The sequence below is a fragment of the Centruroides sculpturatus genome, unplaced genomic scaffold (assembly GCF_000671375.1).
Source record: "Centruroides sculpturatus isolate CEXI.00-Female unplaced genomic scaffold, Cexi_2.0 scaffold227, whole genome shotgun sequence".
Lineage (NCBI taxonomy): Eukaryota > Metazoa > Arthropoda > Arachnida > Scorpiones > Buthidae > Centruroides > Centruroides sculpturatus.
Genome location: NW_019384481.1, coordinates 476,974 through 499,964, shown reverse-complemented (window position 1 = coordinate 499,964; position 22,991 = coordinate 476,974). Strand labels below are relative to the sequence as shown.

At 30.8% G+C, this 22,991-nt stretch overlaps 2 protein-coding genes and 2 non-coding genes across 5 annotated transcripts in view; 1 reads left to right on the top strand and 3 right to left on the bottom strand.

The window, feature by feature from the left end:
* The window catches only part of LOC111621447 (pentatricopeptide repeat-containing protein 2, mitochondrial-like), a 29,406-nt gene extending 14,794 nt beyond the window's left edge, over nucleotides 1-14,612 (bottom strand). The window contains 4 exon segments of the mRNA XM_023363599.1: nucleotides 606-723; nucleotides 8,189-8,327; nucleotides 10,436-10,528; nucleotides 14,500-14,612. Of these exon segments, the coding sequence (XP_023219367.1) occupies nucleotides 606-723; nucleotides 8,189-8,327; nucleotides 10,436-10,528; nucleotides 14,500-14,593 (444 nt within the window). The 5' untranslated portion in view covers nucleotides 14,594-14,612.
* A 2,783-nt stretch (nucleotides 14,613-17,395) lies between these two features.
* Nucleotides 17,396-17,477, top strand: Trnal-aag. The gene has a single exon. It is a non-coding gene; the product is annotated as a tRNA-Leu (tRNA).
* Nucleotides 17,478-17,822: 345 nt separating this feature from the next.
* Trnal-uag lies at nucleotides 17,823-17,904 on the bottom strand. Its single transcript has one exon. It is a non-coding gene; the product is annotated as a tRNA-Leu (tRNA).
* A 2,153-nt stretch (nucleotides 17,905-20,057) lies between these two features.
* On the bottom strand, nucleotides 20,058-22,774 carry LOC111621439 (protein kinase C iota type-like). Of its 2 annotated transcripts, XM_023363584.1 has the most exons (11): nucleotides 22,618-22,774; nucleotides 22,486-22,540; nucleotides 22,178-22,342; nucleotides 21,905-22,108; nucleotides 21,573-21,667; nucleotides 21,360-21,496; nucleotides 21,195-21,280; nucleotides 21,041-21,116; nucleotides 20,832-20,969; nucleotides 20,678-20,757; nucleotides 20,058-20,279 (listed from the first exon to the last, which is right to left on the bottom strand). In XM_023363584.1, the coding sequence occupies exons 3-11, from the start codon at nucleotides 22,202-22,204 to the stop codon at nucleotides 20,193-20,195; spliced, it is 930 nt and encodes a 309-aa protein (XP_023219352.1). In that variant the 5' UTR covers nucleotides 22,205-22,342; nucleotides 22,486-22,540; nucleotides 22,618-22,774; the 3' UTR covers nucleotides 20,058-20,192. The 2 variants fall into 2 exon arrangements, with proteins under 2 accessions (XP_023219352.1, XP_023219353.1); XM_023363585.1 differs by lacking the exon at nucleotides 21,905-22,108.
* Nucleotides 22,775-22,991: the final 217 nt, after the last annotated feature.

Sequence of the window (22,991 nt, the reverse complement as noted above, 5' to 3'; positions counted from 1 at the left end):
GCTTCTTACAGAAACAGAGCTTCCCTATCATCAAATGTCACGGCACGCCACTGATAAAATCTTAATTTATGAAGCACTCAGCATCCAATGAAAAACCAACACTAACACAATATGGATACATAACTTTCAAAATAAGGGCTTAAAAAATAATTCTATAATATAAAAGAAAGTAAAAACAATACTGAGAGTGGCACTAGCACTTTCAACATACTTATATCTATCATCTTCACACAAACAAGATTTAAATTATAGAACATATTATTCTAACATAAATGAAATAAGCATCATTTAAATCAAAATTAAATCATTATGTGTACGATCAAAGTTCAATTATGTAAGAATTTGAAACGTCATATCGGAATCTCTCCTTACAACAACCTTGGAGCCAGGTAACACACCCAAACTTGACCTACCCAGTACGTGGGATGCCCTATATAAACAGCTAAATAGTAATATGTGTTCACCATCACACTTTGATGTGGGTGTACACTCAGGCATGCTCTGCATGACATTGTATACCCACATCAAAGTGTGATGTGGGTGTACAACGTCATGCAGTGCATGCATGACAAAACTATATGTAAAAACATTTTGAAAATTTTTACCTTATCTTGTAGGCAGTTTAATACAACATCTGGTTTTCCCAAATGATAAAACAATCTCATAGCTACAGGTCCAAAGACAAAAGTTCCAAAACGAAGTTCTTTATTTTGCTGATTGAATCTAAAGAGCAAAACAAAAAATTAAATTAAAAACAATAAATAAATTTTTTTTTATAAATTTAAGAGTAAAAATAAAACTATGAACATTAATAAAAATATAAGATAGTAAAAATACAAATAATTAATTATAATTTGAAAGATTTTTATAATTTTTATACAGGGTGTACATGAAGGCAAGTAACACCTTCCTTAATTTATTATACAATGACTGTAAATATCACTTTCCTATTCATAAAGAGAAAAGTGATATTAGAAAGAGAAACTGACAGTTTCATCATTCACTCTTAGTTGGTGTTAGTAACTGCAAAGATGCACCTCTTGTGCTGAAAAGATATTCTGTATGTTAGAGTTTGATAAACGTAAGTGTACTATAGATGTTCAATAAATATTCTGGACTGTGCAGGCACCAAGCAGGAAGTTAATTTACAACTGACGTAAGAAATTAATAACCACAGGTTGCCTGTCAACAGTCCACAAAACACGAGTGGTCATTCTGATATGAGTGAAGAGAAGGTAGAGTGGATCAGAGACATGTTCACAATGAGTATGAAGAAATCAACACTTAGATGATCACATGACCTACAAAAGAAATGCCAATGAAATCAGTGTGGAAAGTTCTGTATAAGATGCTTAAGAAGCCGTTCATGTTAAAAGACGACAAAGAAAAGCACTTTCAGTTTTAGTTTTCTTCTCATTCACTTCTCTTTTTTCAAATGTATTTAAAGGTCCTTCTGTTGAGAAAGCACACTCAATCAAAAGACATTTGTTTAATTAAGGATGTATATTTTAAGCTTACTATCTGGCCCTCTTCAGTCCCTTATTTTATTGATTTTATCTACACTCTTAAAAAGATTTTAAAGATAAATCCAATAAAATAAAGATTTGAAGAGAGAGACAGACAAATAAACCAAAATGAATATTTTAATTAAATAAATGTCTGTTAGTTGAGCGTGGATTCCTTACAACTACATTCAAAAAAAAAAAAAAAAAAGACAACTTCCAGTTTTGTTGCCAACTGTAACAAGAGACATAAAAAGATAATTTCACAAATCACTTTCCAGCAATTAAATGACATTTCACACAAGTAGGATAGCCAACAGGAACAACAGTTAAATTGAAGTTATCCAGATACCTCACAAAGTCATTCAGCACAAGCACAATTTACCAAAGGTGTTACCAAAAGAAAGAATAATTTGTAATATTTTGTCATTTGAAAAAATTTAAAAACTCATTCTTCACTGAGGGCACAGCTAATGAGCATTCCTATCTGGACTTGTTGCAGCAATGGTTGATGCCTGAAGTAAAGGAAGATTCTAATGACTCTCTTTTCTAACAGAATGGGATGCCACCGCATTTCCATTTCCAGATAGGAAAACTTTGTAATGATATTTGGGCATAACTGAGCACTAAGCTATCTCTGTGTTGAATCAGATATACTAAAAAGAGGAATAAATATTTCACAAGATAGCCACTAAAATCACAAGATTTAACTCCATATGACTTCTTTCTGTGAGATTATAAAAAGAATCATGTGTATCACCATTATCAAGTGATGTAGAAAAATTTAAACAGAGGGGATTCAAGAACTGATGATCATGATAACATGATGGGATATGCTGGGAAAAATATGGAAAGAATTGAATTACCATGTGAATATTTGCTGAGTTACACATGGTTTCCATATCAAATCTTTATGATGTAAAACAAACTCATATATGTAAGAAAGTGGTATCATTTGTAGTCTTTTGCAATTAATTAAGGAAATATACAACCTGTATTACAAAATATTACAAATGAAAACAAGCACATAATAATTGTATTCTTGTTACATATGGTTATTCACAGCTACAGAAACATACCAAATTTTATGACCTGTAAGGTGAAACTTTTATCCAAAAAAGGCTAAAAAAAATTTTCCTACATGTTATATGTGAAGTTTCAATATCCCATAAGCTAAAGAATTCCCCAAACAGCATTCAATAGGCAACGGGTAGCCTCTACCTAGTCCAAATCTTAAATAAAAATGTTACTGTTTAATTTAACATATTGTAATTATTAGAGAGGTTTCGGCTGAAGTTTTCATCTCTAAAACGTGAATGTCAAACATTGCTATCTTGTAAGCGATGCTTGACGTTTGACGTTCACGTTTTAGAGATGAAAACTTAGGCCGAAACCTCACTATTATTTCTACTACAGCTAAGCAAATTTTGTATGCAAGTTAAATAGTTTAATGATAAATTTTAATTGTAAATAACTTCTTTTAAACTTCTCTTTTTCCCTGATAGATAAAAGTGTGCATTCTAATTTTACCCATTTCAATTGAAATACAGTAAAAACAAATTTAGGGAAGTACCAAAGGTGCAAAATGGCTTTACTACACTAAATACTTTTTCCAAAATACTATGTAGTGAGATGAGGATACATCTTATATACTGTAAAATATGGTAATTAAAATATTCAACCTTAAATAAAAAGTCAACCTATTAAAATAAAAGTCAACCTTTTATTGCAAACTCTTCACCCAAAATGATAAAAAATTACTTTCATAAATTGTTTTAATAGTGTTCCTGTAGTTGTAAATGATTCATAAGACTAAAATTATTTTGTATTCACCTTCATTTGTAATATTTTGTAAATACAGTTTAACCCAATTATAACATCATCAGATGTAACAACCCTAATATAACGTCAAATTTTTAAAGGTCCCATGATTTTACTATACTAGAAAATGTTAAAAAAACCCACTCATAATGCCATAAAACCCTGTTTTAATGTCATATTTAAATCACTCCCAGATTTACAAAATTAGATTATGAATTTTATTTTACAAAGAAAATACAGTATATGTACTATGTGTTCAGTTTCTAGGGTCAGAGTCTACTTCCTAGAATGACTGTGGATGGTACTTTCACTACCTGACTTCGTGAGATGAGGTTTGTCACATCTTTAAACGATGTGACAATTGGTTAGTCTCCATAGTTACTCGTGTTATTTTATATAGATACAGATATTGTTGAGCAAATTAAATCTTCAGACAAAAAAAATGAGGATGATGAAGATAAAACATCAGACAGAGAAAATGATGTGCTGTCAACCAGGAAAGCATGCAATGCAATAAAATTATTGAAAATCTTTTACAGGTCTCAAAAAACTTTATCGGAAATAATGATCAAAGTCTATGATTTAGAACAGTGTTTTTCAACCTGTGGGTTGCGACCCCCAGGGGGTTGCGGGTAAACGAAAAAGACAAGTGTTTGTAGGTCCTACACTACAATAAATGCCTGTTTATTTTACAGTATAATTGGTTTTTTGATCAATATTTAGGTCTCAACAGAAAGAAAATTAAATACATAGTTTTTAAAATCACTGATATAATTTTAATATGGCCCTAGGGGTCGCCAGAAGTTTTTAACTTGCAAAGCGATCACGTATTCAAGAAGATTGAAAAACACTGATTTAGAAAATGACATTGATAAACAATTTTTAGGTAAAAAACATCTACAATCTAAAATAACTGACTTTTTAAAGTGAATATTGTTATTGTGTCTTTTTAATTGGCATACATTAATTTAACCTTTTGTTGCCTTTTGATTTGACATTATTCTCAAAACAGGAAGTACCACCATTATCGAAACTTAAGACAAATAGAAAATATAAAAGGTAATTTTTGAAATTTTTAATTACATCAACGTAAACTTAGACATAATAATGTAAATAAAGTTGATTTAAACATTTAGTTTGCACTTTTATACATACAATAATAAATTATTATTACCATAATAGATACAGTATACTGTATTACCATTATAAAATAATTTTATGGTAATACATACGATGTTAAATTAGAATGGATTTTATAATAGATTCTTAAACACACTTGGTACTTTTTATGAGACTAAAATTATGACCCCGCACACAATGACACTCGGTTATGTCAAAAAATTGCTGGTCCCATGGATGATGTTATAATTAGGTTAAACTGTATTTCAAACTAAATTTTTAAAAGATTTTTTATATTAAATAAAATTTAAATACAGTGGAACCTTGCATAATAAGCAAAACAAATTGTAAAAAAAATGCCTCGCTTAACGAGCAATGTTTTGTATAACAAGTGACAAAAAGAAGGAAAGTCCCGAATTGTGCGCATGCTCCATCAGTCTGTGTTTAGCACTTTTTCCACTAGCATCTTAGTGTCACTTGCAATCACATATTTTTCCAAACTTGTGTTCACACATATTACTTTTAAACATCAACAACCATAGCCCATTATATAATAAACATGCCAAACGATATGCCAAATTCTTGGACTATGTAAAGGCTCTAATTAAATATTAGAAATTAATTAATTTGACTAGAGGTAGGGAGTTATGCTACCATCATGTATTAAATTTAATGACCAATACCAAATTAAATGTTAGAAATGTATGAATTAAAAATTAACTATTTATAATTATTAAATTTATTATAAAATAAATAATTAATTTTTAAATTATAAAAATTCTATTGTCTAAATATCCATATATTGTATAATAAAAAAGAAAACTATTCCATAAGTGTTTTCTTTTATCTTATATTGATATCTAAATTGTGTCTATCCAAACTATATTAATTATGAAATACAATATTCTTAATTAAAATTAGTTAAACTAATTTTAATTAAGAATGTCAGGAGTTGTAGTTAAATAACTTTTGTCAACAACTCAATGTTGACAAAAACTATTTAACCACAATGAAATTCTCAATTAAATTAAACAATTCAAAAACTCAATGAAATTTATAATATTAAAGAATAGTTTTGAAAATGAATAGATTTCAATTTTATTTAAAATCAATTATTATTAAATATAAATATGATTATTTTAAAATGTTTCTAAAATTTTCAAATATGAATTTGCAATATTTGAAAATTATTAAAATCAGAATTATTAAAAATCTTATTCATTATGCATGGAAATTCTAAACATATTTAAAGGAGATCTAAATGATTTTTGTATTTTTACTATTAAGGTTATTTTTCTTTGTATTGAAAAAACAACAAACAAAATTAAAATAATCATTATGTAATTTTTCATAACTTAATGTTTTAGATATCAAATAGTATTATAAATTAATTTCAAGATATTCTACAATAACTTAAAAAAAATATATAATTAAATAGTTTTTTTCCTTCATTTTTAACTCTTTGTAACTCAAAGCCCACAACAGAGTTGCTGAATAAGGCCTAACATATCTACAACAAACTGCCCATAAAAATTTCCAAGTCTGCTTGCCTGGTCCTGAATTTGAGTCTCGGTCCCTCAGAGTGGTAAACTGATGCTTTAACTATCACGTGAGATTCAAAACACCAACCACATAATTATTCAAAATGTTAATCAAAAAAGTAAATTTTAGACGAACATATTCTACGATTTTGATGATAAAATTATATTTTCAAAAACGAAGGAAACTGGTAAAAGTCACTTCCTTCTACAGAAGTTGAACATCCTCTTTCTTTCTCCCTTATCTCATAAAATTTTAGTCACCCTGGAAACAGTCAACGCCTCTGTAAACCCCCACTTTTCCTAAACATGTGGGAATAATACCATTTTCTCATTGGAGAAAAACATCCAAAAAGGGGATTCTTTAGTATCATTCGGGGAGTATGCCAGAAATTCGATAGAAGGAGGACGTATTCCACATCATCTCCCTACGGCCAACGTCCATATTCAACTCCCATAGTTCTTATAAAGTTGTTAATGAGTCTTTTATAATAGAAGAAAAATGTTTACTTATGTGCCGTTAAAGAACTAACCAAGATAAGAACACTCCTCCAGAACCAGAATCTGAAATAAAGAAGAAGAATATAGAAATATAGTGAAGTAGTATGGTTTTTACAGAAATTGCGAACTCTCTCTCTCCGTGATAAATAGCTTTATTCGAAGGTCTATTTTGTATAATTTTATTTTTGTTTATTAAATATTTGTTTTATGTTAAAGATATGGTCTCACAAGTATCTGAATCAAAAACATCTTATCATCTCCTAAATTATTCCATACACGTGTTAATCTGCATATTACAAATCTGATTAACTGGTGTCATCATCCTGAGGTGGATTTGAATCTCAAGATTTGGATCCATTTTAAACGCCCTTAAGGCCATCCTTCGACTAGAGACCGGATCCCTCGATCCGAAACCCAGAGAACAGATTTCACTTAATCTGTGCCGATTAAGTGGTACCAAATTCTTCAAATCTGTACCCCTGGCTAACTCATAATCATATTTAAAGTTAATCAAACTATTTTCTTTTTTTATTTATAAACACTATACAATTATGAAGAAAATGTAAATCCCCAAATAATTGAAATCATGCAAATTCAACTGTTTCTTCAAATATTGGAATAACTGAAGATAATGCTGTTTGTTTCTGTTCAATTTATTGTCTAAGACCTTTTATAAGTTTAATAGTTCATCTTGCAAATTTTCCAATGCTTTATTTCATCTTCTCCTTATGTGGAAAATCCAATGTAATAAAATGGCTCCTATTTATTTTAATTATTGTAAATAAAACTTTTTCCAGAATTACTTTAAATAACTTTTATAAATGTTATATTTTTTTTTTTTTGCTTATCTAATAACTTTAAATTATAAATAAATGAATTAGGAAATAAATCTGAATTCAAATTTTAGTTCAAAATTTCAGAAATGTAATGTTAAGTATTTTGTGTAAAAATACTTAACATGTGACGTAATTTGACCAATACAGTAAAGCATCGATTATCCGACTCAATTGGGGACTCGGGTTGGTCGGATAACCGAAAAGAATGAAAAAAATACATTATTACTATAGTATATTAGTATATCCCATGTAATTAGTATATTAGTATATCGCTATTAACCAACTTTGCGTTGAATTTTCATCGATGTTAAGCCTAACAAAATTTTGTTTTAAATAATAATTGTCGCTATTGTATCGTTAAAAATTATTTTTAAATTATTTTATTGCTCACAAAACAAACAACCATTCATAATTAGAAAATTAAGTCTCGTTTAAATACTGGCCTCCCTTCAATGGTCTGGCTCGACCATTTGCCAGCTAAAACACGCAAAAATTTAACAAAAATAATATTAAAATAGCCAAAACATAGCCAAATATTGTAGTGCCACATCACTAGCGGACATTTGAAATTTGCCGACTAGAACGGTCGGTTAACCGAAGTGACGGTTAATCAGGGGTCGGATAATCGATGCTCTACTGTAATTGATATTATTTGCTTCATGTGAATTGGATTACTAAATTAAGAGAAACATCAATTTTAAAATATAAATTGAAAAGAGTCAAATATGCAAACAACCTTTTTACTTTCAAATTTCCTTATTCATAAAATGCCAAATATTTAATAAAGATCATTATTGTTAATGTTAAATAACAAAAAGTTACATCTGAAACATAAAAAGCAATTATTTTAATAATTGATTATAAAAATTACCTTTTCATCATTCTAACACAAATATCTAAATCTTCAGGATTATCTTCTGCTAAATATACCATATTTTTTAAGTCTTCAGTAAATACCATAGCATCTCCCTCACTGCTAAGATATTGTAACATTCTAGCACGAAATTTATCTGAAAAACAAAAATTCTAATTAAATTTCAGAAACAGTTGAATAAATAAAAAAATTATCTATTACATAGCTTTTAGCATAAAGTAGTAATAAACTTTAACAGTTGAATAACAAATACTTATATATAAAATGTATGTAATTTTATGATGGTGGAACTAAAAAAAAAAAAAAAATATTTATTGGTAACATTGAAAAAAATTGGAACAATTAGTTTAAAGACTGTAAAGTGCATAAGAGAATAAAGTAGACGTGAAAAAGTCCAGTGTCTAGTGTCAACACTTTATGGCATCTCAAAAAACTATATAATAAAGGAGGGCATGGTTTCAACACACAGATGGGAATAAAAAACTTAGTCAATTTTTTAAAAATACATGACTTAATTTCACACTGTTTTACTGGACCAAATTTAGAGCATCAGTAACACATTTAGCTAGAGTGTTTTGGTCCAAAATATAAATTGATTTCAGATAGTATAATCTGAATATCACTGTTGTAACACTTAAGTGTGTCTTCATTTCTCTTATACTTGCAACAGTGTAATTATTCTAGAGTTTATATCAATAGAAGTAAAACAATCTAAATATATAAAATTACTTGTCCTGACTGACTGAGTCACTGATTCATCATCACCCAGAGCAAACCGCCACACCTAAAAAGGTGAAATTTGGTACACAGTTAGGGTAAGTCGTGGAAATGCACACTAAGAAGGGATTTTTCAAAATTCCCTAGCGGAAGGGGGGAAGCATTAAGGCTTAACCAGAAGAACGGCTTCTACTGTACTGTTTTAGATGCGATTTTTTGTTTTTAACAATGTTTAGTCTTCATTGAGTACCTAGGTGTATTAAATTGATAACATTGTTATAAATATTTTTATATCTTTCGAATTTTTAACCAAATGTTTGAACAGTTTAAAATTCGAATTTGTTATCGCATATTGGTTTGATTATAGAACGATTGTAAACATTCCAGAAAATTGATCAAATTGAAAATAGTTTGTTTGATTCTCAGCAATTCTCATCATTCTCAGCAGTAGGTGTTATATAACAACTACTATGGTTGTTGAAATACTGAATATAAATGGGGTTTTCTTGCAAAACTACCATGGGCAAAGTCGCGGGTAACAGCTAGTATAATAATAAAACAATAACTGCTAGATAGTAACTAAGACACTCACAATCTTTTTAAGCAGCAAAAAATCTATTTAATTAATAACTAATGTTTTCAGTCTTATTAAAAGACCATTCTCAGGTTTACAAAAATTCTATTGAACATTGTAGATTTAATAAGTTGTGGGAATGCCAATGTTTCATTTCAAACTGAAACAAAAATAAAAAACAATAAAATAACATAAATTCCAAAAATACGTAAAATGGATAAATAAAAATAAACATGATAAAAATAATAAATGTCATCAATAAGGGTGATGAAAAACAAATGTAAGAAATAACTATGATAAAAACATTCTTGAAAATTGTGTGGTTTTGATCTCAAACCACATCCTCCAAACACTTGGTAGCAAGTTGTGGTCTTTATAGTTAATGGATAGGCTTGACGTACTGATTTACATATTTCCAAAGTTTGTGTGTGTTAAATGAGATGTTTGTTCCTGGTGATCCCTTCTGATCTTGATCTATTCTCATTGTACAATAATTAAATCACTTAGTGTGTAAACTGACTGTGCTGTGTAAGGTAGAGATTTTAGTATATTATATTTATATTCCAATTAAAGAACAAGATAAACACTCTCTATCTAGACTGTGTGGTTATCTCATATGAGACATTTGCTAATAAGAAAAGTTTATTTTGCCATTTAGTTTTCATTTTTACTTTTTTGAGATTAAGATAATTTAATATTCAAAAACAGTGGTTACAATTTCTTTCTAAATTCATATTACGTATTATACAAATAAAAAAATGTAAATAACTTAAAACAGATGTAATGCTTATATGGTGTTTTTACTAAACTGTAAGTAAACAAAAACATTAATTGACAAATAAAATATAAAGTTTTTAAAAATTTAAGTAAATAATGATTTAATAAAGTATAATATACAGTCAATTCAATTAAAGACTATAATGTATAAAATAATATACTAAAAATATTTTTACCTTTCATTGGACCAAACTGATTTGCAATTCGTTCCCTTTGTTCTTTGTATTTATCCAAACCCAAAAACTGAACACTATATAAATAGCGAAATCCTGTAAATTCAAAAAAAAACATTAGTCAGTTTTTATGTACGTTCTTACTACATTATTAACTAGAACTTTAAGATATATCATTTATATAAATATTTCAATCATTTATATCTTCGAAAAATCCACCAAAAACATTTTAATTCCATCATATACCTTATGTATTCAAAAGATAAGGAGTATACAAAGAATGTGCACAAGAAACCTTATAATGCCTTAAGATTGTTAAATAACTTTAGAAGTGAAATTATGAAATTCAAGTTTTGAAAATTTAATGCATCTTGAACAAAATTTACTAAACAATTACTTTAAATTTATATAATCAAACTTTTCAAGCAATGTTTATAATCCTTTGTTACACCATATTACAAAGGATTAAGTCTTAGAAATGGGAATTATTTCGTTACTGTGAAAGCTGAAAATACTTCAATGATAGCTTAAATTGTCCGTCATTTCCATAATAATTAAATACTTGACTAATTTAGATATAACCATACAGGTAGGTCTAACTACCTATATACAACCATATTGCTTTACATCTAAGCATTAAATTAGCTTTATTGTAGCTTGATTAATAATCTGGCAGTTTGTGTGACATTAATATAGTAAGATATATAAATATATATTTTCTTTCAGATTAAATACTGTATATTTATTAAAGTTCTCTGTTTCAATTACAAATATATCAAAAATTAAAAAATTATATACTGTATTTATTACAATAAACAGCAAATTGTCTATAACTTTTTCACCTGCAGATATACTGTTTATTAGAATAAACTAGCAGAAACCTATTGAAATTGATAGTTTTATTCAATTAAAATACAATGAACTCATTTAAAATTTGGCACTTTACACAAAAATCATCAGTACAAGTGTTCTCTGGGCTGTTCGCAGGTGATTTGCATTGACTTGTTCGCTGGTACCATGAGGCTTCTCCCACTGGTCCTTTCTCTCAATGACTTCTTTCAATTTTGCATCCAGATCCCAGGATGGCAATTTAGTATTCCTAATGCTGATCAACTTCAACTGGTAGGGTTTTGGATTAACAGTGAAGAAAGTGTCAACCCACCTCATGACAATTTCATTGGCTGTTATAAAATTCTTAACCTACCAACAGTCGTAGATTCAAGTTTAATTTTTAGTTGGTAGATTTGTCAAGAAAGCCATCAATTGGCATTAAGTAATGAATTGGATGGTTAGAATCATGTTTTGGCCTCATCGTGAAGTAATTGTATAATAAAATTAGCAATTATTCATTGTGAACTTTTAATTATCAAACCAAATTTAGTATTGTGAATTGTTTTGTTTACTTACAATTATTTGTGGAATAAACTTTTAATCATATTTTTAATTAATTTAATTTAAAATATATGCTCTCCACCTCAAATTATTAGTAGTGGTGTCCCTGTATATCATACTTTCCTTTAACAATTGAGTCATGCTGATCATCTATTAACCGCTTTCAGGACAAAAGTTTTGAATTGAAATAATGTGATTTCCAGTGTGCATCAGAAGTTCATGTATAGTTAATTGGGGCCCTCCTGCCCCTAAGGTTTCCCTATCTTGTCTCGGATTTCATCTAACTCTGTTCTCGAGATTAAGGAAAGACAGACAAACGGACAACAGTGGAAATTTATAGGTCTACAATTTTTTCAAATTGCAGCCCAAACAGAGATTGATGCTATAAGTTGGTAGATGGCAGTGTGGTAAACATTGACAAAACTAACTTATTGAAAAAATTTTGTAAAATGTTTTTAAATTATTGTGTAATTAGCAAAGAAAGCAAGAAATCACAGTAATAATGAGCAACAGGTTGTTCAAACTGTTAAGAAAAACTAAATCACTAGATGGCTTGCAAGCTCCCAATATGTTTGTTGCTTGCCTTTCCATAGACTTAGCATTGAATTTTTTCCACTCCACCAAACGTGAACCATTGCACCTTTCCCAAATCTTTTTTCACTGGCATCATTTTCAGCATAAGAGCTTTAATTTAAATATCCGAACCATAATTTTAACCCTAAGTCAAAAAACTAAAACACTTTTTCAATTAATATCAGAATAAATGAGGTATGTAATCATAAAAAAAATTTCATAGAATAATCACTAAGTTTTGCCTTCTTCAGTTCCTATGCCTTATTAGCTTATTAATTCACCAGATTAATCAATAACTATGTAATAATATTTATCATATGGCCATTAGTTAATCAGGCAAAACAGATTCAATACCGTACCAAAACAACTTTGATCTGCAATCCATATATTTTTCATTATTTTTAATACTTTACAGATTGTTAGAAATTTAAACAAACATTAAAAGTAAATTAAATGGTATATGTTTTCAATTTTGACAGAATTAATAATTTATTAGAAAAGTATTGGGCCATTCATTACAGAAAGTCAACAATAAATCATATTAAATCATATGCCTCTGTGTCCTTATCTTATAGTTTAGTATTTAAAATGTCTACTCATTTATTTTATTAACAGGACTTATTATACTAATGTCTTTGTTCAGCAAAATTTGATAGGCTTTCTTAAATTTTGCCAAACAAAGATGCTGGTATAATAAATCCTGTTAATAAAATAAATCTGAGTAGACATTTTAAATACTAAATGGTAAACTGTATTACTTGCAGTGGTGAACGATATGCCATGACCATAAGTATGTTTGGAAATATTTACCAGTTCCCTACCGTAACCAAGCATCAATCAAAATGTTACCTAAAGTTCACCAGTTGCTACTAGACTCATCAATCTTTGACTGGGTTAGAATGGTTGCATTCAGCAGACTCAACAGTTGTAACTGAGCAAATTGGTAGCTGTTACATAGCAACCTGGATCTGCTGAACAAGTGACATTGCGTCGGAACAAAAAGCCTCATTGGTCAGTTTTAGGTAGTGATAGATAGTGTAAATGAGACGCTACCAAATGTGACATCAAAACACCAAACATGTTTCAAAAGAGTGCTACTGTAGAGGGCGTTCAGCAGAAAAATACTCAACAGATCCGGAACCATTGAGTCTGCTGAACACAGTCAATGACTTACCAAATACCAATAGTGTCATTCTGCTGTCAAATAATTGAAATTTCTGAACAGATTCTATACAAATTTCCCTAAATGTGTTATTGATTCCTTAAATTTAATTTCACTATTTGTTCAGAGATGTAGAGTTATACCCTGTTTGCACTGATCATTTCAATCTAGATTGTGATAAGATCAGCGACTGTGCCATGATGCAACCTCTCTCGACCATTTAAATCTCGTCTAAAACAAGGTTCAATCGCGATCAACACGAGTTTTTGAAACTAGATCCAGTCATAAGAGAGTTCCCACAATCCCATGTGTGCAAGAAAAAACAAGATGGTTGCAAAACAAGTGTCAGGCTATCAACAAAAAAATAAAAAAGACATTTGGAGAGATGATGAGATCTGGCTATTGTTAGATATATGGCAAGAAAAAATAGATGACTTTATTACCAGTTTCCATTTTGTTTGTTGATTTTCGTGATTTACCGCGTAGTTTTGTCAGTTTTATCATTGTGTGCAATAACCGGGTTCTTTTCAAGCCTGTGCAAACAGCTCGACGTTCGACTGGCAACAGTTGTGGTTAAATTGAGATTAAAGTGAGTCATGGATTGTGTGTGAATGTAGTATTATATTCATCATGCTCAGTAAGCAGATTAAGCTGTGCTTTGAAACACAAGCTTAATGATTCCAATTAGAAATAACTGTAATTTGAATGTGATTTACATGTTAAACGAAACAATCCAGGAATTTGTTAGAGCTTACAATTTGCAATTATATTAACTGACCCGATTAGTCGTATACTTTTTAATGAAGGATCTAGCACGAAATCTGAATTTATTCCTTTAATTTAATCTATAATATATATATCAAGAAATAGTAATGTATTTTCTTAATTCAAGTTCTTGCATTAATAATGAAAAAAGAAAAGTCCATGCTTCTTTACAAACCAAAACATCTTTGATGATTTTCAAGTTTCAACAGACATTTTCGAGAAAAGCTGAAAATAGGACCAACGGCATGACGATATATGGTAAGCGCCATCTTAACATTTCAAATGTAGCTGGCATTTTCAAGTGTTGCCACATAAAAAAATAATAATAAAATGGAAAAATATTTATTATAGTTGATAATACAGTATATAAAAACGAAATTATAGATAATATAAATATAAAAATGAATTAAAATTACATCAATATACAAATATATAAATGAATTAAAATTACATCAATATACAAATATACAAATGAATTAAAATTGAAGCTATTTCAATGCGAATTTTCTCAATTCATACGAAAATGATAATGAATTTTATGAATTTTATGCTTATTTTCATATTTTTTCCGATTGAAATTAACGGAAAAGCAATACTGTATTCTAGACTGGACGTAAAAAATTTTACCTAGCGGATGAAATAAATCAGCGGATGAAAAACTGTTGATTCCATCCAAGCAACTAAGAGAAAACAAAAACTCGAATGCAGAGGATCAAGTTTTCTTACCACAGTTTTTAAATTTAAAGGCAGAAAGAGACTGAAAAAATAAAATATTGTCGAAACTTTCCTTGAAACTAAGTGAATTATTTCCAGTGGCGTAGCGTAGTGGGGGCGGCAAAATTTCACAATAAATATAAATAACAATAATATCTTGTAAAAATTTGAACTATTCTATTCTATATTTTCGTCACGCCTACGATAGTGCTACCATCCGGACAGTCCGGAAATCGACTCACCGTCCGGATGAACTAGTAATTACATCTGGGGATATCCTGCGCGACCTGTTGACCTTTTTTTTTCCTGTACGATTCATTCGTATTAATATACACCTCCAATATCCAATAGAGCTATTTTAAACAGGTCGCTACACTAGCACGGAATTTTTCATTGCTTATTCTGTGACGAAACTGAATTTTAGTCTTTTAAATTGAGATACCTAAATAACGGGACAGCGAAAATTTTCTTCGCCCCGGGCGGCTGACACCCACGCTACTCCGCTGATTATTTCCTCAACTGTACGTCCCTTACCAGAGTGAACGGGGTATGGTTACAAAAGAACAGAAAATACTAAACGATATGGAGAAACAAAAGACGTTGAATGATGAAAATTCTAAAGAACATGAGGTTAGAGATACTCAATCTACAGATGATATAATAAAGAAAAGGCGCACGAAATTTGTGTATATGACAGTCAATCTTGTAATAAAACAGAAGAAATAAAGTGAGAAATAAAAAGCACGTCTTTGGCGATTTTCGTTCGGAAAACAGCCCTATTTAACTCATTAATGTTCCTTTCTCGTTATGTTCAAGCAGTTTTATGACAGGCCGACGTTTAACTAACTAAACGATGATTCAATTGCTTTGTTTAGTTTACGGAATTTCGAAAGAAGTTATGACATGTTTTGTCTCCTACAAGAAATCCCCGACTGAGTGATGATGTCGACGTTAAATTACGAGTCGTTTTTCCATTTTGACACCAGAGTATTAAAATTAGGGGCTGGAGGTCCCGATTAACTCTACGTGAACTTCTAATGCAAGACAGAAGTCACTTTATTTCAATTCAAAACTATTTTCTTGAAAGGAGTTAAATAGAGGACAGGCCCGAATCTATTGCTAACAGGAAAAGTATGATGTACGGGGGCGAGGCAGTACATTACTAATTTGACATTGAGAGCATATATTTTAAATTAAATAAATTTAAGATATGGTAAAAATTGCTTGCTGTATGTGTAAATTTGCATCTTTATTTTCAGTTGTTAAATATTACAAAGATATGAGAACTTAGGAACAATTTAAAAAAGTTGTTAAAAATTGAATTGTGTTTTTTTTTTGTTCTTTTTTTGTTGATTGTTTGTGTTTTGTATATGTATTTTTACAGTTAGAAAAGGCCAATGGCCATAGTGTCGTTACACTTTAACTTAAAATAAATAAATAAATAAAATACAGAAGAACGATGAAAATTTGTGCTGCTATGAAAACCACATGACTTATCAATAACCAACTTGTAAGGTAAAGTACTGACTTCAGTAGGATTTCAGCTAAAAACATTTATACATCATAGAACTCCGAGGAGACTGCTACCTGAAACCAGTGGCTTAGACCACTCGACCACCCTATTGCTGTACACCGATATAATCTTTCGTCTGTGTCCAACTTTTCTTTTCGCTTGCAGCGACTAGAGCAGTCAACTAATCGTTCGTTTTCTCTGGACTTCAATTACAATGTGTCTGTCGCTACTTTGAATATAGCGACTTTCTTTGAGATAAATTCCATATACTACACATGGGTGCGATCGTTTTGTTTTCAATGAAAGCTTTCGTCGTTTCTTGCTAAGGTTTCACGCCAAATTTTATACGTGACTACAACGTCTATCCGCGCGAAAATTCAAGCAACTTTCCACTAAAAGTTTCTTTCGCATTCTGTCAACTCCTAATCTGCGTTTCGGTTGCTTTTGTGCGCGTTGTTTACGATCCAATACCAGACGGTACATGTGGTCACAAAATCATACAAGACCGTTTTGGCTGGGCATCCGTTCAAGAATCGAATTACGAAATTGAAGATCTAAAAAATAACGATTTACGAAGATGTAACGATGGATGGCGCGTTTCTGATGAAAACCCTATCTCTTTTTCGGATGGTGTTTGCGAACGCAATCCATCTCCTCCGATTACAAGTATTGGTTTAAAGAGTAGCACGGAACAAAGCCGAGGCCATATAGTCGCAGGGAATTAATTACTCGTAGTCAATCTCTGCGGCAAAGACTTGGCTACTACACGAGAACTTTATCCGTTGTGTTTTCGAAGTGTCAATCAGCATGCACAGTTAAAATTTTGATAACGATGCAAGCAGTTGGTAGGGTGGCCGAGCGGTCTAAGGCGCTGGTTTAAGGCACCAGTCTCTTCGGAGGCGTGGGTTCGAATCCCACCCCTGCCAGTTAATACGTTGTTTTGCGTCGATGTATGTAAATCAAATCGTCGATTTTTGTCGATTCGTACAAAAATGGACAAACAATGACATTGCTACGTTTGCTCAATGCGTTTATTGTAATCGATTCGCGCTTAGAATTTAAGGTTATCGAAGAGATTTCTGAAGCAAATGCGAGTTTTGCACATTACGGTGGAAAACTGAAATAACAGAATCGTTTGCAGACTAACTGTTTCTGCGCGCTTTGCATCAGCGTTTGTTAAACATGACCGTAAAAAGAGTAAAAGTTCTAGTACAAATAAGGTGGAGGGTAAAAAGAAAGCTTTGCGTTTCAAGATTGCGCAAAAATCTCGTTGGTAGGGGCGGGATTCGAACCCGCGCCTCCGAAGAGACTGGTGCCTAAAACCAGCGCCTTAGACCTCTCGGCCACCCTACCAGTCGATTGCGTTCGACAAATGCCGCATCAATTAAGAAGAAGGCAAGAAGGTTTCGACCTTTCTCTTAAAACCCGGTGCTTGCCTACGGCAGCAGACAACAGCCAACGTGAGACTAAACAGGCCAACAACCTCAGCTGACATTTTTGTTTTTCATTAGATGGTCATCATTTTTCCTATTCGAAAATCAGAGTCTTCCTTGTCCTGCTATCTCACCACAAGAAGAACGTTTCTTTTATTTACCTTTCAGAAAATTAAATTTCCTTTTTTAACAAACATAACTGAAAATATAGAAAACAATTAAACATATATATACAAGATTTTTGCCTTATATTTTACAATTCCGACAACCTATCGGTATTTATCAAAGGAAGGTTGCTTGTCTATCAAGCCTTAACGTTAGAATTTTCTTCAGAAAGGTCTTGAGTTCCTGAGTAAGATTTCTGTTTCGTATTAAGTTTTATAATTCTGGGTTGGGTGTATTACAGAATTGCTGGTATAGTAAGAAAAGTTCTGTTCTTTCTCTGTCATCTGTGGCAGCCAAAGTGATTTAAATTCTGTTCTTCGCCGCAGTCGCAAGCTTCAGTCTGTCTTCTGCCAATTCTTTTTAGGTTCTCATTACTGTTGCAGTGTCCAGTATATAACTGGCTGCTTATAAAGTCAACTGAATGCCATAGTAAATTTCTTATTCGTTCTTCAATACTCCGCAGGAAAGAACGTATATCGTCCTTTATTAGTGTTCAACCATCTTTCTTGTTTCATTCCTTATTAGCATTTTAATGTTTAATTTAAATTAGCATTTTTCTGTGTCTACTTTCTGTAGTGTTTTACGCAGTGCGAAAGTACCACTAATAGATCTTTAAACGTTTATTTGAACTGTTCTTAACATTCTCTTTAGAACTTCATGTGTTACTGTTCGCCATAGTCCGTTTTAGCAATTAACATATTCCTCACCTTTTGTATCAGTGGGCAGCTCTTTGCACTGTGGGCAAAAGCGGCTATAGACAGAAAATTCCGCTTTGCTTTATCTAGTAACCATGATAATAAGTAATAGATTGAAATGATCGCAAAATGAAGTCAGGTGATAGTCTACATTAAATCATGTCATGTGATACCCGATTGACCAATAATATGTTAAAATTTTAAAAATGTGCTGTTATTTTATAATTAATCGATATTTTTAAACAAAATTATTAAAAGGGCCATTAGGAGGAGGTCTGTTTTAAAAAAACCATTAAACATATACAGACTCCTACATTGTTTGGTAGCTCGGTGTTGCTGTTATCTCTCGTTGTAAACGTGGGCGACAAAATGCCAATAGCATAAATCCAAAATGATTCAACGAATTTATTCAAAATTTAAGTCGTCTGTAGTACTCATTTCGGACACTAAACATTTTAAATTTCATCCAAATCGGTTCGATGCTCTTTGAGATATTAAGAGTCAAAGTTGACACTCTATCACCTGTATGGCTTAGGATTTATTCTAATTATTCGTAAAGGACCAAAACATATACAAGCAATACTTTCAACGGTGCATTAGACAAAAGATTTTTGTCCAAATAAAGCATCCAATAGAATTTTTCAATAAGAGAACAAACACTTTTTTAAATTTATTTTTACGTGCCCAGAAGCTTAAGAATCTTTTCAGAAAAACACTAAACATAAATTGATGTCAAACATATCTTAAATTATCATCATGTTACTGAACGCCGTGTAGTATACTCGTTATAAAAAGCTCTGATTAGCATACCAGAAAGACTTAAGTTTGATATTTGAGCTTTCTAGACTCTTAATGTGTTTATATGTAAATATTGTAAATAGGTCTGTCAGCAGCTGACTATTTTGAGTGATGAATAGTCTTTTCTAAAGACAATTTCTTCTATTTCTGTCAATATGACGACAGTTGCTACTATTTAATTTATAAATGACCGAATAACATGTGTATTTATTTTATTTTTTATATATCTTTAGCATTAGATGCGTTATTGGTACAGCATTTAACTATTCTTGTGTTCTTTATTCTGGTCTTTACTCGCGGTTGTTCAGACAATTCGCCGTATAAATCCTATACGATTCTTTTTAATATTCACCACACAATACGAATGCTTATCGTACAATATTCAACACACAAACTACCAAAAACGATTGAACGCAATTAAGTTTAATTCGGAACGATTAGTTAAATCATTTAAAAATACAATTAAAGTCTAATTAATTATAATTAACAAAATCATATAATAAATATTATTTTGAAAATAATTTTTTTGAATATTTATATATTGAATCAGTCAAGTGCGAACTGATTCAGGCCAAGGGACATCATCAAAAAATCTGTGTATTTGGATGTCTCCTTCTTGAAGACGTTTGTTCGGATCCTGAAAAGACAAGAAATCATAAAAATTAATTACAACAGTTGATACAGTTTTAATTATATTTTTATCTGTAAACTTTCAAAGTCAACTCGTATTACAGTAAGTTATTCAGCTTCTGATTACTCATTAAAATTTGATTATCACAAACATTGAAATTCAGTATTCAACAGTGTTGATTAAACAAACTGAATTAGTTATTCAAATATTCACCTAATTATTCAGAAAGTGTGTTGAAATGTATTTATGTTATTAAATGAACGCGTTTCTTATTAACTACATAAAATATATGAGATTCTCGTATAAAACAACATAAATACTAACATTTAACACTTCGAGATGTAACAAAATACAATTATGCAAATGGATGTGTCATATAAATACAGTAAATATTATAATCTTACCTTTTGTAGTAGATCCTCGATCATGTCTACGGCATTCATCGACAGTCGCATAGGATACTGCAACGGAACATTTTGAGCCACTGAAAAGACACGCTTACATTAATCACATCGTTTCACTTTATCGTTAACAAATTAAGAAATAACGATGGCTTACTTTTGGCTATCTCGATAAGAGATGTCAAGTCCATATTGCCAATATTGTTAATTTTTTTCAGATAAATATCCATTGGAGTCTGTCCAATTAACATTTGGTGTAATATGATTCCAAACGCCCACCAATCGCAGTAAGCATCTAAACGTAATACATATTAATTACAAGAATTAAACGAAATGATTCGATTAAATTCGAATAGAGCACCTTACCGTACGGTTTCTTCTCAAGAATTTCTGGGCATAGATAGAACAAACTCCCGCAATAGTCTTTGGGATTTCGTTCATACTGACGGAAAGAAACGACAATGTCGTATGAAATATGTACCTCTACGAAACTTAGGATATTACAGTATACAATACTTACTGTGCACAGTCCGAAATCGATTAACTGTGCTCCTTTCGTTTTATCTAACATGATGTTGCTGGAGCTAATGTCCCTGTGAATTATTCCTGTCGAAGACAGAAACAAATTCGTCATACAATTTGCATTTGTGAAGAAATGAATAAATAAATATATTTAGAAAATCACCTTTGTTATGAATAAACACGATGGCCGAAGCCACTTGAGCAGCAAATATTTTGGCTTCGGCTTCCTCCAGGAATTCTCTGTACTGTAAGTAAGTTGTCAAGTCCTGTCCGTCCACGTAGTCGGAGACGAAACAGAAACTGAAGAAAATAATTATTAGTCCGTAGAAGCGTAAGGTATTGCCAATAACTCAAATGAAAAAAGGTTAAAATTTACCTTGTATTCATTTTGAAATAACTTATTAACGTCACAATATGGGGATGGCTCGATGCGGACGTCCATGCAGTTTTTTCTTTGTTTATCTCGCGCCTCTATAAATAAAGACATTTTCTTAATATACACTAAACTAAGAATACTCTGTAGATTTTTCTAATTAATGTTTTTAGAACATGGCTTAGTGCATCATCAATAATTAAATAAATTTTGATAAACGTGTAATAACATTAAATGATGTGTGAATTGATGATTTTTGAAGTCAAGAATAATTTAATAAACATGTTCTGTTTTTTGACGCCGTATTACAATCAAAAACAAAGCTTAAAGCGTACCTGTGCGAGACAAAAGCGCTTCATCTTGACGGCTTTCAAAGCCACTTTTTCGTCTGAATTTTTACACCGAGCCAAAAAAACTGTACCGAAATTTCCCTTTCCTATTTCTTTAATCTCGTAATTTTCATTACGAATTTTTTCATCATATTTTGATGAATCCAATCGAATTTGAGAATGCGCAAGATTATTTTCCAATTCGCAGTTCTAAAATCGCAGAATCTTTTAATTATAAACTTCTTTAATTAAAGGATTGTATAAAGAACGAGAACTTACCTGTGAATCGGAAATCTCGCCCGACATACGACAACAACAACAGAATTTATAGAATGCATTCCTGCAGAATTCTATAAATTTTCTCCTCTTTGAATACTTGTCTGGGAACTACGAATCCTCTCTATTTGAATGGAGACACGTTGTTCCAAGACAATTTTCGTCCAACTAAGAAAAATCAATAATAAAAGTCATTTACGCTTGCAACATTATTGGAAAAAAGTATTTAAAACTTCTTTAGAAAAATAGATAGTAACTCAATCTTAGTCATAAATAACACTGATTTTCCTAGAGAAAGAGTAATATCTTACCTTTGTAGGACAATCTGTAACTTGCTGAGCATTTGGTTCAGCATCATCATCTCTCCTGTAAGGAAATTCGATTATATCGTAATTAATATTAATTAAATCGCAATTATAAATGTAATTAATGAGAAAATTTACCCTTTCTTCTTCTCCTTATTACTCCACACTCGCAAAAAGAACCTTTTTAGGCAGCGCACCATTTTCGCTTCTCAATAGTAACAATAGAATATTGTTAAATGCAGCTTATTATTAAAAATTGTTGTAATTCATTATTATGAAAGTACATTTAATGTGAAATCACGTGATTAAATATATGAAATTTCATTTATGTATTAAAATGAGCTTTTGGAGAATTCTTTACAAAGTCTTATCATTGTTTTAAATGTACATTTCTCTTTCATTGCCATTAAACGGAAAGTTTAATTCCTCGGAATTAATAAAGTTAGAAATTTTTATTTTTCTGTGACTTCAGCTTCTGTTAAAACATATTGCACTCAGATGGCTGCACTCAA